The sequence below is a fragment of the Equus przewalskii genome, chromosome 4 (genome assembly GCF_037783145.1).
Source record: "Equus przewalskii isolate Varuska chromosome 4, EquPr2, whole genome shotgun sequence".
NCBI lineage: Eukaryota > Metazoa > Chordata > Mammalia > Perissodactyla > Equidae > Equus > Equus przewalskii.
This window is the reverse complement of record NC_091834.1, coordinates 90,663,012-90,677,134: the sequence shown is the minus strand read 5'-3', so window position 1 is coordinate 90,677,134 and position 14,123 is coordinate 90,663,012. Positions and strand designations below refer to the sequence as shown.

The window sequence follows — 14,123 nt, the reverse complement described above, 5'->3', positions numbered from 1 at the left end:
TGTAGCTAAAACATAAGGATGACGTAGATGTGTTGAGCTAAAAATAGGGGTTTAACTTGGTGATTTTCTACCTGGTATACACAAGTATGTAGGTCAGATCAGCGAGTGACCCCAACACACCATGACTCTGTGGTATAAAGAAAATGCATCCAAAAGAGGGTCCCTTGCTTGATGGGTTGGAGAAGCTAAGAGATATCTCAATTGCTTCCCCTAAAGAAAGGGAAATGGAGACACAGGAAGGAAAAGAGGCTGAAAAGGCTGTAGAGAGGAATCTTTGGATGAGGGGAGAAAGGCTTCACCTACTGATACTGGGTGAGTCACTTTGGAAAATAACTGACATGTTTAGGGACATCTATCAAACTATGTGGTTGGTGAAATAATTTCCTCATTTCCTCCACTAAACCTTCAGTTAAATCTACATTACTCACTAGCTTTCATAGCTGAGCTTTCATTTTTGAAGCAATGCAGTTAAGGGCTGAGTCACCTCTCAAAGTAAATGGGGGTAAAATAGAGGTTCCTCAAAGGGCCGGGCACAGGACATGTTTAGTCTGTGTCTAGACACAGATGCATACTCTTTCATTCACATCTACTTGATGTTGGAAAGCAAACGTGTAGAAGGGCAGATAGTTGAGAGAGAGTACTAAGTATTCTGTTATGAAACAGAAAACTGATGAGCAAAAATTAAGGTGGACAGTAAGGAAAGACCAGGTATCAGCATGTGGGCAGCACTGAGGGGCAGTCATACGTATGTGTGTATGTATGTATGTATGTGTTCCACACATAATCCTAGCAGTAAATGCATTGAGTCCATAAAAGAAGCAAAATGTCCAAAATGAAGTAAGTGCTTATTACAAAATAATAAGTCACAGAAGAAACAACAGAATTATTACATAGACATTGAACTGAACCATATCTGAGAATGATATATTAAGAAAACTTTTAAAAGATTATACTTTTGATTTTTAAATAGAAATTTCATCCTCTCTTGTGCCACTTAATACCTGCTACCCCAATTTAAACTGAAATGTAGAAAAATTTAATGAATGGTGCCATGTCAGGAAGCCTAGCCAACTAGTACCTGGATTCTGGGTGGATCATGAGTTGCACATTGATGTTAAAGAAGCCTTGTTATCAGTTCTGAGGCATAGCTGGCATAGTAAGAAGGATCAGATATTTACAGGTGACTGGGCAGCTAATTCTTCAGCACAGGTGAATTCCTTTAAATAGGTTCATGGAGCATCAAAGGCAGCTGGGTGGTACTCAGGCTTTTGGACATATTTACATTGTGACAGTACTCTTTGACAGTGATATCATCCTTTTCCTTCACCGGATCTCATGATTTATCGAAGGAGTCTCCAGAGGTTAACTTTAGTGGTCTCTATGGCATGCCTCCAGCTATCGCTAGCTGGCTGGCACTCTTGACCTCTGAATCTGCTGTGTCCATTTCTGAGTGTCCATAGCTTCGCTTCCTCATATATGAATTCTACCTCTTAAGGTGCAAATCTCTTATTCCTACTCTAATCAATAGTTCTTCCCATTGGTTTAATGGCCCAAAGCCACTTTGTTTAAGTCGGTAGCAAACAAAAGTTGACTCACTTTGGTTAAAATCTGGGCTCCTCTCAATCATTTCATCTCTAAATCCTTTTTCTGTTTTCTGTGTACACAGCAGGCCATCTGTAAAAAAAAAAGGAATCAAATCAAGAAATTTTGTTAAGAAAATGAGATAAACTTATTCCAAAATTCTCAACTCTTCTACTTCTTGGACTAGCATCTCCCCTACAGGTCTTTGAAAAACTCTTAAATTGATGTATTTCTTTCAAGGCCCACTACTAATCCCATTTCCCCCAGATTTCCCTAATATTGAAATGGATGTTTACTTGTACTAACTACATGGCAATCCTATTCCTGAAGGGCTTCTCAATAGATGAGGAAGAGTTGATTCATGCCATTTGATCATTTGCCTTTCGAGAGCAAGTTTGCTGTGATAGGGTCTCATCTAAGTTGCTGATAAAAATTTAAATTAGTACTTCCTTTCAAGGAAGAAACTTGCCAGTACATATCTAGAGCTTTAAAAATGTCCTGCCCTTTGATCCAGCAGATCCCCCTCTAATAATCTACACTGAGGCAAGACAAATATACAACGATTTGTCTGCAAAAACACACACTGCATCATTATTTATAATAACAAAAAGTGAGAGCATGCCAACCGACCAACAAAGGAAGAAAGATTATAAAAAATAAGGACTGGAATGACAGGAAGGAATACTACCGGGTCATGTTTCAAAGTGTATGTGACGGCATGGAAAATAATACAACAGAATTTTTAGTAGAATATACTTGATCGACTGTGAATATGTTCCTAGTTAAAGTATATATTATATCTATTCATAGAAAGGAAACATAAATAAAACCTGCTGTTAAAAGTGTTATTTCTAGATTGTGAAACTATGAGTAATTTCTGTTAAAACATGTATGTATTTTTTTAATTTTCTATATGAGCCTATGTTGCTTTTAAAACCAGAAAAGTAACTAATATTTTTTAAAGAAGAACGAAATAACTCAGAGAGGAAAAGCTCTCTGTTTCCTTCATGCTAAATTGGCTATAGGCATACTTTTTGTCCCTAGTAACATGCATCAGTGATGTCATAGTAACTCGCAGAAAGAGAAATAGGCATTGAAACTATAAAAACAGCTGCCACATACCCGTCATCTTTAATATAAACATATACTTTTAGAGTGTTTTACAATTTTGAAAGCCCCTCACATAGAGCAATCTTGAAAACATTACTTGTAATGTAAACTCTGTGAGAGCAGAATTGTGTCTTGTTAGCCATCACATCCCAGAATGTAGAGCAGACCCTGATAAATAGTGGGTATAGGGTGTATATTTGCTAAACGAATGTTTTCTGAACAGTAGTAGTAAAATGCAATCTTAGAGGTCGTAGTCTCACGTGATATTCACAATGGCCCTCTGAGGAGGAGATATTCGATTTTATTATTCTCAGTTTACAGGAAACAGATGTGGAATAATTGATTTTCTCAAGATCACAGAGCCACTAAATGGCAGACATTGATTAGAACCAATTCTCTAGGTGAAGACTTGGTTCCCAGTACCATTCTAAAAGAACTTCATTGTTTCCCCATAACCTTACTAAACAAAAGGCCACGGTGTCACTTATGACTTCAGTGTCCATCAGGGTTTTGTTTTCTATTCAGAATAAAACAGTATATGGGCTCAGAATTTATTGTAGCATGGCTCCTCTTAATTCTTATGGATTCTTCTCACTACCTCTCCTCTTTACTATCAGTAGTTGCTATGCATTGAAAGAATTTTCTTGGCTAAATTTTGAATTTTCTGCAAAGAATACAATAAAGATGGCGCTCCAAGAGCTATGATTCATAGCTATGTGAGGAGCCCGAATCCTTTCTAGAGTATTTCTTTTTAGGAAAGTCTTAGGACTTTCTGAAACTTTTAAGTATTTCTGAATACTTTCAAACATATCTTAAACAAAACAACCTGTTTCTTTTCAAATAATACAAAGTTTTACATTCCTACCCTGAGAGAGATGAGTACTATCCTCCATCAACTCAAAAACTGGCCAAAGAGAAGGGAGAAGGTTTGTAAACCCAGGAAGCTGAAACACCCCAAGGGCACTACTGTGAGTTTCCAGTGCAGTGATGTCCTGGCAGGGATCATGCAAAGGAAAAGAATAAGTCACTTTTGAGGCAGGTGCCCTTTACTCTCACATTTTGGCAATGGCCCATTTCCTGTTTGCATTCCTTTCTGCTTCACAGCCTCAATCCAGGTGGGGAAGAGTGACGCGGAACCTGGGGTGTTATTTGATGTGTGGCATGTGTATACTTCCTTCCCTTGACTGGGCTCTTTTCAGTGTGAACTAAGGTGTCCTACTGTTTCACATAAGGACAGTGATCATATTGGCCCTTAAAATCTTTGGGAGTAGCTGCTGTATGCCTCTATTACAAAGCACTTTGCTTTACCAAGTTAGAGCTCTGCTCCAGGCCAATTCGTGACCCTCATGCTCATAGTAAAGATTTCTCTCACTGTAACCTTGAAAGGCTACTAAAATGGGACATTACTTTTACCTGCAGAGTTAATTCAGGCTTCTACTTTAAAGACAAGAATAAGTATTGAGAAATTTGGATAAATTTCATGTATATATGTTTGTCATTTGATTCTTCATAAAATATTTTTGTTTAAAGAAGAACTGAAATATTGCAAGCTTCTGATTGAATTTACACTCTTTACTTTCCTTGGCAAATACTATTTTTCTATATATTAATCTGCTGACTCTTTCCATTTCCCATTCAAGTGTTCATTTCTTCACTCTGCATGCAACAAGTATTTCAGGAGCACTTGTCATGTACAAAGCACTGAAGACACAGATGCAAAAGATAGATGCAGTCTCTACCCTCATATGAAAGGGGAAATGCATATTAAATAACTAGGTACAAAATTAACAGTTCAATTGTAACTTTGGTAAGAGCAATGAGAGACACAATGGAAGTATCTAACTGTGGGTGAATTTGCTTAGTCTGGGAGTTCTGGGAAGGCTTCCTTGAGGAAGTGAAATTGAAGCTAAGCTCTTAAGGGTGAGTAGATATTGACTAAGCAAAGTTGAAATAGTAGGAGTAAAAGTATTCAGGTAGAAAGGCCATTACGTGTAAAGGCTGAGGTGGAAATAACCAAGGAAAACTCAAGGAACCACCATAAGGAAGATGGGTTCATGGTGGGCCAGTGAAGCACGTGTTCTTGCTGTGCCACAGATTTATTTATTTCACTAAAGATTTACTATCACTGTATATATATATATACACACACACACACACATATATATATAATGCACTAGGCACTGTGCCATGGGCTAGGGATATGACAGTGAGTAGACATTCTACCCTCTCACAGCTTATACTTTGGTGGCAATGATGATATTAAGAGATAAGTGCTCTGATAGGGGAATAAAGAGAAAAGGCTTCTAACTCAGACTGAAAGGTCAACAAACTAGAGGTGGTATCAAAACTGGTACCTGAAAGACAGTAGGCATTAAGAAGATTGAGGTGGTAGTGGAAGTGTGGGATTGATCGTATGAAGAGTGGGTTTGAAGGCCAAAGACTAGGAGAGAAAAAGAAGGATGTGCTTGGGGACTTGAAATAAGCGTAAGTGTAGAGACTCAAATAAAAGGAGGTGATTTGAACAATGGACAAGATATAAGCACAAAATAAGATGAATAGGCATTTACTATGGATGTGATGATTAACGGAGGCAGTGCTATGTTGGGTGAAGAGGTCAGACAGAGTCAGGGAATGGCCTGCCATCTGATTCTACTGCTGGATCATTGTAGATCTTGAGGAATCACTGACACTCTTTTGGCCTTTATTTCTTCATTGATTACATAGTTGGACTACATTCTTTCCTGATCATAGATTCCATAATACTATTTAAAAGCCCTCATGTAGGCTGGGCAAAGTTTGAGAGGTCATTCATAAATTTTTGAGGCCACAGAGACAAGTAGTGACAAAGCCCATTTAGTCTCAGTAATATATACATAAAAGTCAGTAAAAAATTATTTTTGATTGAAAGCAATATCGCCCACCCAATTTTCTTCTTTATTCTCAAAAATCTGAACCCTTAGTTATGTGAGAAATAAAATTTATTTCATGCAAATTCAAATTCTTCCTTCTTACCACTGCTTTTTACTGAAAACGTCTCATTTTTCTATTTATATTGAACCCAAAGTAGACTTAAGGTCTGAAGTGCGTCAAAGGAATGCCATAAAGACTTGCCAGTTGTGTCAAAAACTAAATTGATTGACGGTGTTGAGATTAAATGAACAATTGGTTGACTTCTTGACATTTTTATCAAGTTGTTAATTAATGAATATCAAATAAGTGTCAGGCTCAGGTAGAGAGAGGATGTTCTCTTGCCTTTACCACGGAGAATTGGGGAGAGATTCCCATTCGCAAAGTGTTCCCTGAAATGGACAACCTACATTCGCTAGATCAAATAGTGCCCAATATTCAGAATAACTTCAAGTTTTATGAAATAAATGTATACAAACCCCTAATTAGTATAACAGCCATTCAGATTTATGTATGAAATAAGGACATGCTAGCCAAAATATGTAAATCACTGTCATAAATATCCACTCTACTGGAAAGGTAGAGGATTACACATTACTGAGGCTTCCACAGTAAAGATTTGGAGAAACTGAGACAAGAGAAACCAGAATTACATCCCAGTTGACACTCTAGATTGTTCCTTGATGATACCATCCTAATATACAGCTTCTGTTTAAAATGTCAACCCAAGACCAGGAATTACTAAATGTTCAGACACTGACTATTTGTTTAGAAATTAAACAGAAAACCTTCTTTGACCTTCTAGGTATCTTTGAACTTGGAAGTTCTGGTCATCTCAATTTCAAAGCTCGTGAGAAGGAGACATTTATAATGACAAGCCAAAATAAAGAGGGTGAAAGATTGTCTTTTCAGTATAGAAAGGGGGAAATCTAAGGATAGGCATGAACAAAATGAATACCCGTGAGCAGCAATTTAGCAGGATTTTAGCAACCCCTGATCTAATTGTGTGTGAAGCTTGAAGCTTTAGTAAAAGAAGCTTAGAACAATTACTTTGTACAGAAAAACTACTTTGTCTAGTATATAATGGACTTTAGACTTTTCTGAAGAGGTGGTAAGGATAAGAATGGACAAGGTTCAAGCTCTGCTTAAGTATAAGCTAGGATTTGTACAACATTTGTGGTTGGCATCATGTGGCCTCTCATCATAAGCTTTAGGGCCCTCTTGGACGCAGCCCCTATGATCCAATGAACAATGACCTAATCCCTGCTGGCCACTGTTTTTGTCCTGGTAGTCCTCTGTTTCTTACACATTCAATGACCTCCTCAGACAATATATGATGATGAAGAATATTAATTATACAGAGATATGACCTCTTGTTCTTAGTCTATTATCACACTAATGATAACTGCTAACCTTTATTGAGCACCTGCCATTGTGCCATATTCTGTTCTCAGTGGATTTTATACAACTCATTTAATTTGGATATTAACCCTGTGAAGTGGTACTAGTCATATTCCCATTCACAAGTGAGGAATCTGAGACAAAAATACATGAATTAACTTTCCCAGAGTTTCACTGTATCTTAGTGATGGAGCCAGGATTTAAGCTCCAGTAGTCAGGCTCCATTGCCTCTACCTAACCCACACATTTCTGCCACTACTGTGGACCAGATGAGGAAAGGATGTTAGAAACATTTAGCAGCATCTTTTTCAGTGCTAGCCCAGTGATTACCACCATTCTCATCTTTGGAGCCAAAGTTGACATATCCTATCCTATACTGCATTCTCCTATGCTTAGGAAAAGGGAGATGGCAAGATGATTGAATGGAAAAGGATGGAGTCTTTTGATTTAAATTTTCATGGCTTTACTTACATGGTTCAGCCCAGGTTGGTGCATTCCATTTGCTTCATCCAAGACTAGGAGTCCCTACAGGGTCAAAGCTCCATATGGTTGATAGCTGGTCCTTCGTATATGAATAGCTGGCCAATACATAAGCAGAGGGAAAATCGGGAGTGGACGCACTGTGAAATTGTCAGAAAAAATGCTTCCCAACAGTCCCATGGAAAGGGAATGTGGGGAGTGAGGGGCTAAGCAAAGCTTCTGTAGCTCTCCACTGAGCAATGACCTGGCTTATTCTCTCAGAGATGCCAGCTGTGTTTCTATTTTCTAAGTAGGACCCCCAGACAGTATTTTGTATATCAAATGGGGGCAACCAATAAGATGAGAGACATTTACAGGTATTCACATGGAGGTAGACTGTATTACTCTTGCTTATTCTCACAGGCACTCTCCTGGCAAAAGCAGGCACAAGCGCGTGTGTGCCTGTGCATGTGTGCGCACACACACACACAAATACACCCCTTGTCTTTCCATCTCATCGTTTCATTCCTGGCCAGTTAAGAGAAAAGTGGATCCCTCTCCCACCATAGCTTACTAATGTGATGCTTTTTTTCTCTCTTTCTTCTATTTTCAATCACAGCAGAATCTAAGAAGAAGAAAAAGGAAGGCAAGAAACAGGAGAAGATGCTGGACTAAAAGACGCCACCTTCTGTGGAACATGAAAAGGACGTCAGCAAGCAAGATCAGTTAACTATTGCATTTATACCTACCGTAGGCTTTTTATTCAAAATTATCTATAGCTTAAGTACACAATAGGCAGAAACGAAAAGAAAAGAAAATTTTTGTAGTAGCATTTTTTAAATGTATACCATAGTACCACTAGGGGCTTATAATAAGGACTGTAATCCTATTTAGACAGTTGACTTATAGTACATGATAAATGGTAGAAAATTGAGGTAAGTTTTTTGAAGTTATGTGATATTTTACATTTAAAATCTTTTTTTTTTTACACTTTTTTCTTTTGGCAGCAATTTAAATGTTGTGACCATGTAAACAACTTCTCTTCTTAGGTAATTTTTTTCTCTAGACTTTTTTTCCCAATTGAGAAAAGTATATACTAAACAAAGCAGCAATAAAATTATAATCATCCTATTTGAGGAAAACATCTTGTTTTCTGCCAATGGATTTTTAAAAAAATTGTAGTCAGCAAAATAGAGGGAGGGAAGCAGAGCATGCCCTAGTTCCATGTTGACTTTTTTTTAAAAAAAAAAATCATTAAAACATGAAATTCTTTCACTTTGGCAGAAACATTTGTTTTCTTGATGAAATTATTTTTCCATCTGAGGAAAAAAAATGATTAGGAAAATAAATCAAGGTGATGCTGAAAAAAGGGTGCTTTTGTGTGTAATAATTTATATTATAACCCACCTGCGTTTGTCACCTACACTCCCCCCATCAACCTGTTAGCAGTGAGAATTTATCATACCAACTAATTTAGTCACTCTTGGCTACAAATGTTACAGAGGATTTTATTTAGATATAGATAAATGTAGAGGTAGATATAGATATCTATATGTCTCTACCTATATATTTTTAACTTTCTATCAATATTTAGTAGGTTAGACTATGCTACTGAATTGAACGAAAGTCTCAAAGTAGTCTATGGATTAGTCCCAAAGCAGTCTAGTAGGCTAGTAATTAAGAAAATGCTCCTCTTATATTGTGTAAGTCTGGGCTTGCACAGTGCAAATCAAGATCAGAGTGACAGAATGCAAAATGGTAGTTTGTGCTTGGTTTCTGTAAACCAAGAATTCCTACTCTTATCTATCGCATGAGTGCCAAAGGCTATCTGTACAACTCCCTTATCTGCTGGGCTCTAAGCACAGTGTTTAAGTAAACAAGACTAAGCTTCCATTATTCAGAGAAATAACGTCTCAGAAATCAGCTGAGATTAGCTTCAAAGTATTTCTCTTGAAACAGCCATCTCTAATTTTACAGTGATAAGACTCAAAAACAAACACCCATCTATCAACACAAATCTGAGTACATATTCAGAAATGGTGGTTTTAACATATGCTGGGCTAGCCATAAAATTGCAAACTGGTCTAATGATGTAATCAAAGCGTCTTCAAAGCTAAACTGTTTTTACCACCTAGTCAAAGACTCCACTTGAGCTAGGAATGTGGAGGGAGTCCATATCTCCCCACTAAATCAAAGCCAGCTGCCGGGGGGAGTCGAAAAAGGAATGGACTTCTGGGCACATACACTGAACATTTTATGGACTGGTGCTTAATAAAGCAGAGTACCTTGTACAGTGCAAATGGCAGAAGCATGAATAGTGAATGCAGTCCTTTTATAAGCAGACCCTAATAGGAAAAAAGTACTCACGGGGATGGATGGAGGAAATGAAAGAAAGGCATTGTCTCGAGCGGGTTTTTTGACAGCAGAGTCCCGTAAGAATAGGGATGGTGAAAGTCTGCAGCAAATTTTGTTAGCCTCTCACCTAATATTGCTCCTCCATCATTATTGAGTCAAAATAGCAGCCCATGAATCAATAATGAGCTAAGGTGAAGTATAACAAAATCTCCCAAAGGAAAAACAGTCCTGTAAATAATCGTGGCATGCCCCTTTATTCACAGGGCATGGCAGGAAGCCAGGGGTTCTCTGCCTTGTTGACAATGATTCCTAACAAACTATATAACTCCCTGATTCTCTGTGAAAGCAAGGGTTGGAATGCTAATCTCTGTTGCATAGGTTATGAAATTAAACTTCCTCTGAGTCTCGAGAATTATTCTAACCGCTGGCCCAGCTTTAAATATCTTGCTAAATCTCACTAAAGTATGGAAAACATAAATACAAAAGGCCAAGCTTCAAAAATCACTGATTCTCACAAACAGGAGAAAACAGACCATCATCAGTGGTCATTATAGTGTGGCCTAGCAAACTCTCTCTTTCCAAATGTTCTGAGTTTTATGAACTTTACTCTAAAGTTCATTAACCCTTGAGGACAGAGAGGGAAATGTAAAGAAGTCAGCTGTGTTTCCTTAAATGGCCTTAGAGTGAAAGACAAGCCTTCCTTCCAACAATTAGGAGGGCACAGAGGAGGCTCGCCAAAACCCAAGCAAAAACAATCCTTCAGTGACCGGTCAGTGTCCTTGTTCAGCTCAGTGATTGCATCCTCCACACCTGTACCCCGGTAGACTTTCTGATTTATCCTGAATATATGAATGCTGTCAACTCATTATACATACATGCTATCAAGAAGATCTTGGACAAAGATATTTTAACTTCATATATTCCTGGAATGACATCCTAACGTCTTATTAACTCTGTAGGAGTAGAACTCCAAACAGAATTTGATGCTCTGAATATTTATCAAATTAAGTTCAATTAAATTGTGTGGGTGAGAAGGCATGGGTATAACAAAATTAAGTAACTTTATTTGTGGGTCCTTTACTGTACGGAGTCATATTAAAGGAAAGAAAGATTACAGTCCTTTTCTCATTGAGAAGATAAATATTTAAGAATAAGACACACATCTTTTTCCATAATATATAACTCTTGGCTCCATAATTCTGAAAGTTCTTAAATTAATTGTTTTGTAACTTCTTTAAATGAAAAACAGAGGTAAATATGCTGTAAGAGGCACTGAATGAGGCAATAGAAAATGCTATCTTTCACAAAATGATGATTTTAAAATAGTTCCCAAACATAAAAATTAGAACTTTATCAACCTTTAGTCATGAGATTTTCTAATGGAGTGGAGCAAAGGGCTTTCTTCCCATTAATCTTCTCCAAAAATAACATCAACATCCTTGGAAGAAGAATATCAAAGCATTCAATCTCCTTTTTTATTTTTCTGGCTTGCTTTTAATTTAATTAGTTTTAACTCTTAAGCTTTTAAAAGTGGAATTAATCAGAAGGCGAGGGAGTAGGGAAACAATTTTCCAACACTTCTCATGTCAACTCAAATTTTAGATTCTTCTTTGGTGTAAAACAGCCTCTTCACTGTCTACAAGGTTATTTCTGAGTTGCAAAACTTCTCTCCATGTTTTCCCCTGTATTACCATGTTTTCCTCCTGTAGCCCCATTCAGTCTTGGCTGCCACAATCAGACAGACACAAAGTGAAAGGACACTTTCTTCTTGTGTCTGGAAACCTTAACAGCAGACAATACCTGCTTCAGGTCTATCAAGCATTTCAACCTATTTTTCCAAGAAGATACAGAGTCTTGGAATATATTTACACAAGGAGAAAGCGGCATAATGTCATTCTGAGCATCCAGCAAGTAATGCCGACCTCAAACTTGCATGGACTCTAATTCCCCTAGAAATAAAAGAGATGGAACATTTTAGTCAGAGAGAAACATATCATAATTTTAGAAATTCATTGCCTCCCCTGCTGTTTCTATTCTACCCAATCTTTGACTTTTCCAAGCAAGGCACCGAAAGTAAAGTAAAATGCTCAATCCTGTTGGGGTCACAAGGACAATAATGTAGTTAAAGAATATTTCAACACAAAGGAATGCAGACCTACATATGTTTGGTTTTTTTAATTTAAAAAGAAAAATAAAGAACACTTAGCTCTCAATATCTAATTTCTGTAAAGTGACTTTTCTTTTAAAGGGCAAAACCTCAACAGGCTGAACATTGTTTGATGTATTTCTTATGTACATATCCATTAACTACTCTGTTGTTACTCAGGGGTTGGCTAAGGAGGTTATAGCTCTAGATTATCACCACATCTTCTTTTGTTCTTTGAAAATGTGCATGGAAGCCACAAACTTCACATCAGCGAATGAAAGCATGGAAACTCCTGACGTCATATCCCTGGAGTCCTGGGACCGGACGGATGCCTTGGAGACCTACAGATAGAGCGATCCGGATGCAGACGCTCAACTTGCTCTTCGTGGAGATACGGATGTTACATAAACTAAAATAATCACAGAGAATGACTTTTTCCCTTGGTCTTTCGACTGTCAGATCCATCAAACACAGGACAAACAAATCTTCAAGTATCTTAGTTTATGAGATTCTTGAAGAATTACACAAATACTCCAGTCACTACAAATGACCAACAGATCGAGATGCTTGCAATAAGTAATATGAATTTTAGACTAAATCCAAAATTTGTACACTTGTAAGGTGGCAATAGCTAATAATTAAAATTCTTACCAATTGATTTTGAGATTTGCCAATCTACTATCTTGTAGCAAGGATGAAGAGAGAGCTATCAGGGATCTGTTCTGGGATGTGGTCAGGAGAGTGGGCAAGCGTGTATAATTGCTCTAACTCAGCATTTCTGAAGCCTCCAACTTCTTTCCCTCTATGTCAAGCTGAAACATGTCTTGCCATCTGAGGTAATTTTCTTTGGGCAGCGTTTGGGTTAGGTTTGTATTAATTAAACTAGGAAACTTAACCAGTGCTGGAAAATTGGATTTGGACTTTCTGGCGATTGCATCCTGATCAAGAAATTCGACCATATTCAAAAGAAGAATCCATTCTCCTAGGAAGTGCACCTCTAAAGTCTATTTGAACAAATACCATTTGACGTTAATTGTATAGATTAATATAGATTAATTAATTCCTGAAAATCTCTTTGAATATATTTCCCCTTTCAAATTCTGATTATACATTTCACCCCATAGGCTATGACTCCTTTCAATTCATTACCTACCTTGTGCATTCCTTCACACAGCATGGTTATTAAGTGCTCAGCACTGTTATGGATGCTAGGGATGCAGCAAAGAAAAAAGAAAACAAAATCCCTGTTTTGATGGAATTTACCCTTCTGCTGGGGACACAGACAATGAACACAATGACTATATATCACTGTATGACAAAACACCTAAAGGCTTCAAATGGCTATTTTATTATCTCTTCACTCTCCATGTTGGTTGACTGAGCTTATCAGTCTGGTCCTTTTGCTTCATGTGATGTTAGCTTGAGGGCCTGGGATGTCCAACGTGGCTCACTCACGTGTCTGACTTCTTAGGGGAAATAGCTGGAAAATTGGACTCAAGTGGGACAATGGATGGCAAGGTCTCTTTCTCTCTCCATGTAGTCTCAAGGCGTCACTCTTTCTACATGGCATTGTCTCTCTCTCCAGTGTCTACAGCAGAGTAACCAGCCCTTTCACATGGCAGCAGAGAACTCTCCAAAGCACAAAGCTGGAAGCCACCAAGTCTTCTTAAGGCTTAGGTTTGGAATGGGCCCAGCATCATTTCTACCACATTCTAGTGGTTAAAATGAGTCATAGGGCTGGCCCAGATGCTGGAGGAGGGGACTACACAGGGAGTGAATCCCAGGAGGCTCACTGGGGGCTATGTTTGGGGACAAAGTACACAAAAAAGTAAAATATATATTAAATGATGATAATTGCAATAAAGAAAAATAAAACAGTGAAGGGCAATGCATGATATCATGCAAGTGCTGCAATTTTAAATACAATGGTCGGAGAAGGTCTCCCAAGAAGGTAACAACATTCAAGCCAGTGAAAGCCTGAAGGAGGCGAGGGAGCAAGCCATGTGGTGACCCAGAGGGAGAACATTACAGGCAGAGAGAGCAGCAAGGGCAGTGAGTGCAAAAGCTCTAAGGTAGGAGTTTCCAGCAGAGGAAAAGGAGTACGAGATCATCAGAGTAATTGGAAATGAGGTCAGTGCCACAGAGGTTTGGGCACCAGAGGAAT

The 14,123-nt window shown here is 38.0% G+C and overlaps 1 protein-coding gene across 2 annotated transcripts in view; it reads left to right on the top strand.

Annotated features, from left to right (window-relative positions):
* Positions 1-8,827, top strand: part of PTN (pleiotrophin) — a 101,604-nt gene extending 92,777 nt beyond the window's left edge. The window contains exon 5 of one of the 2 annotated variants that reach the window (XM_008526533.2): positions 8,078-8,827. In XM_008526533.2, the coding sequence (XP_008524755.1) occupies positions 8,078-8,133 (56 nt within the window). In that variant the 3' untranslated portion in view covers positions 8,134-8,827. The remainder of the gene's footprint in view (positions 1-8,077) is intronic. The other variant, XM_008526535.2, reaches the window with a different exon arrangement.
* The last annotated feature ends 5,296 nt before the right edge of the window (positions 8,828-14,123 follow it).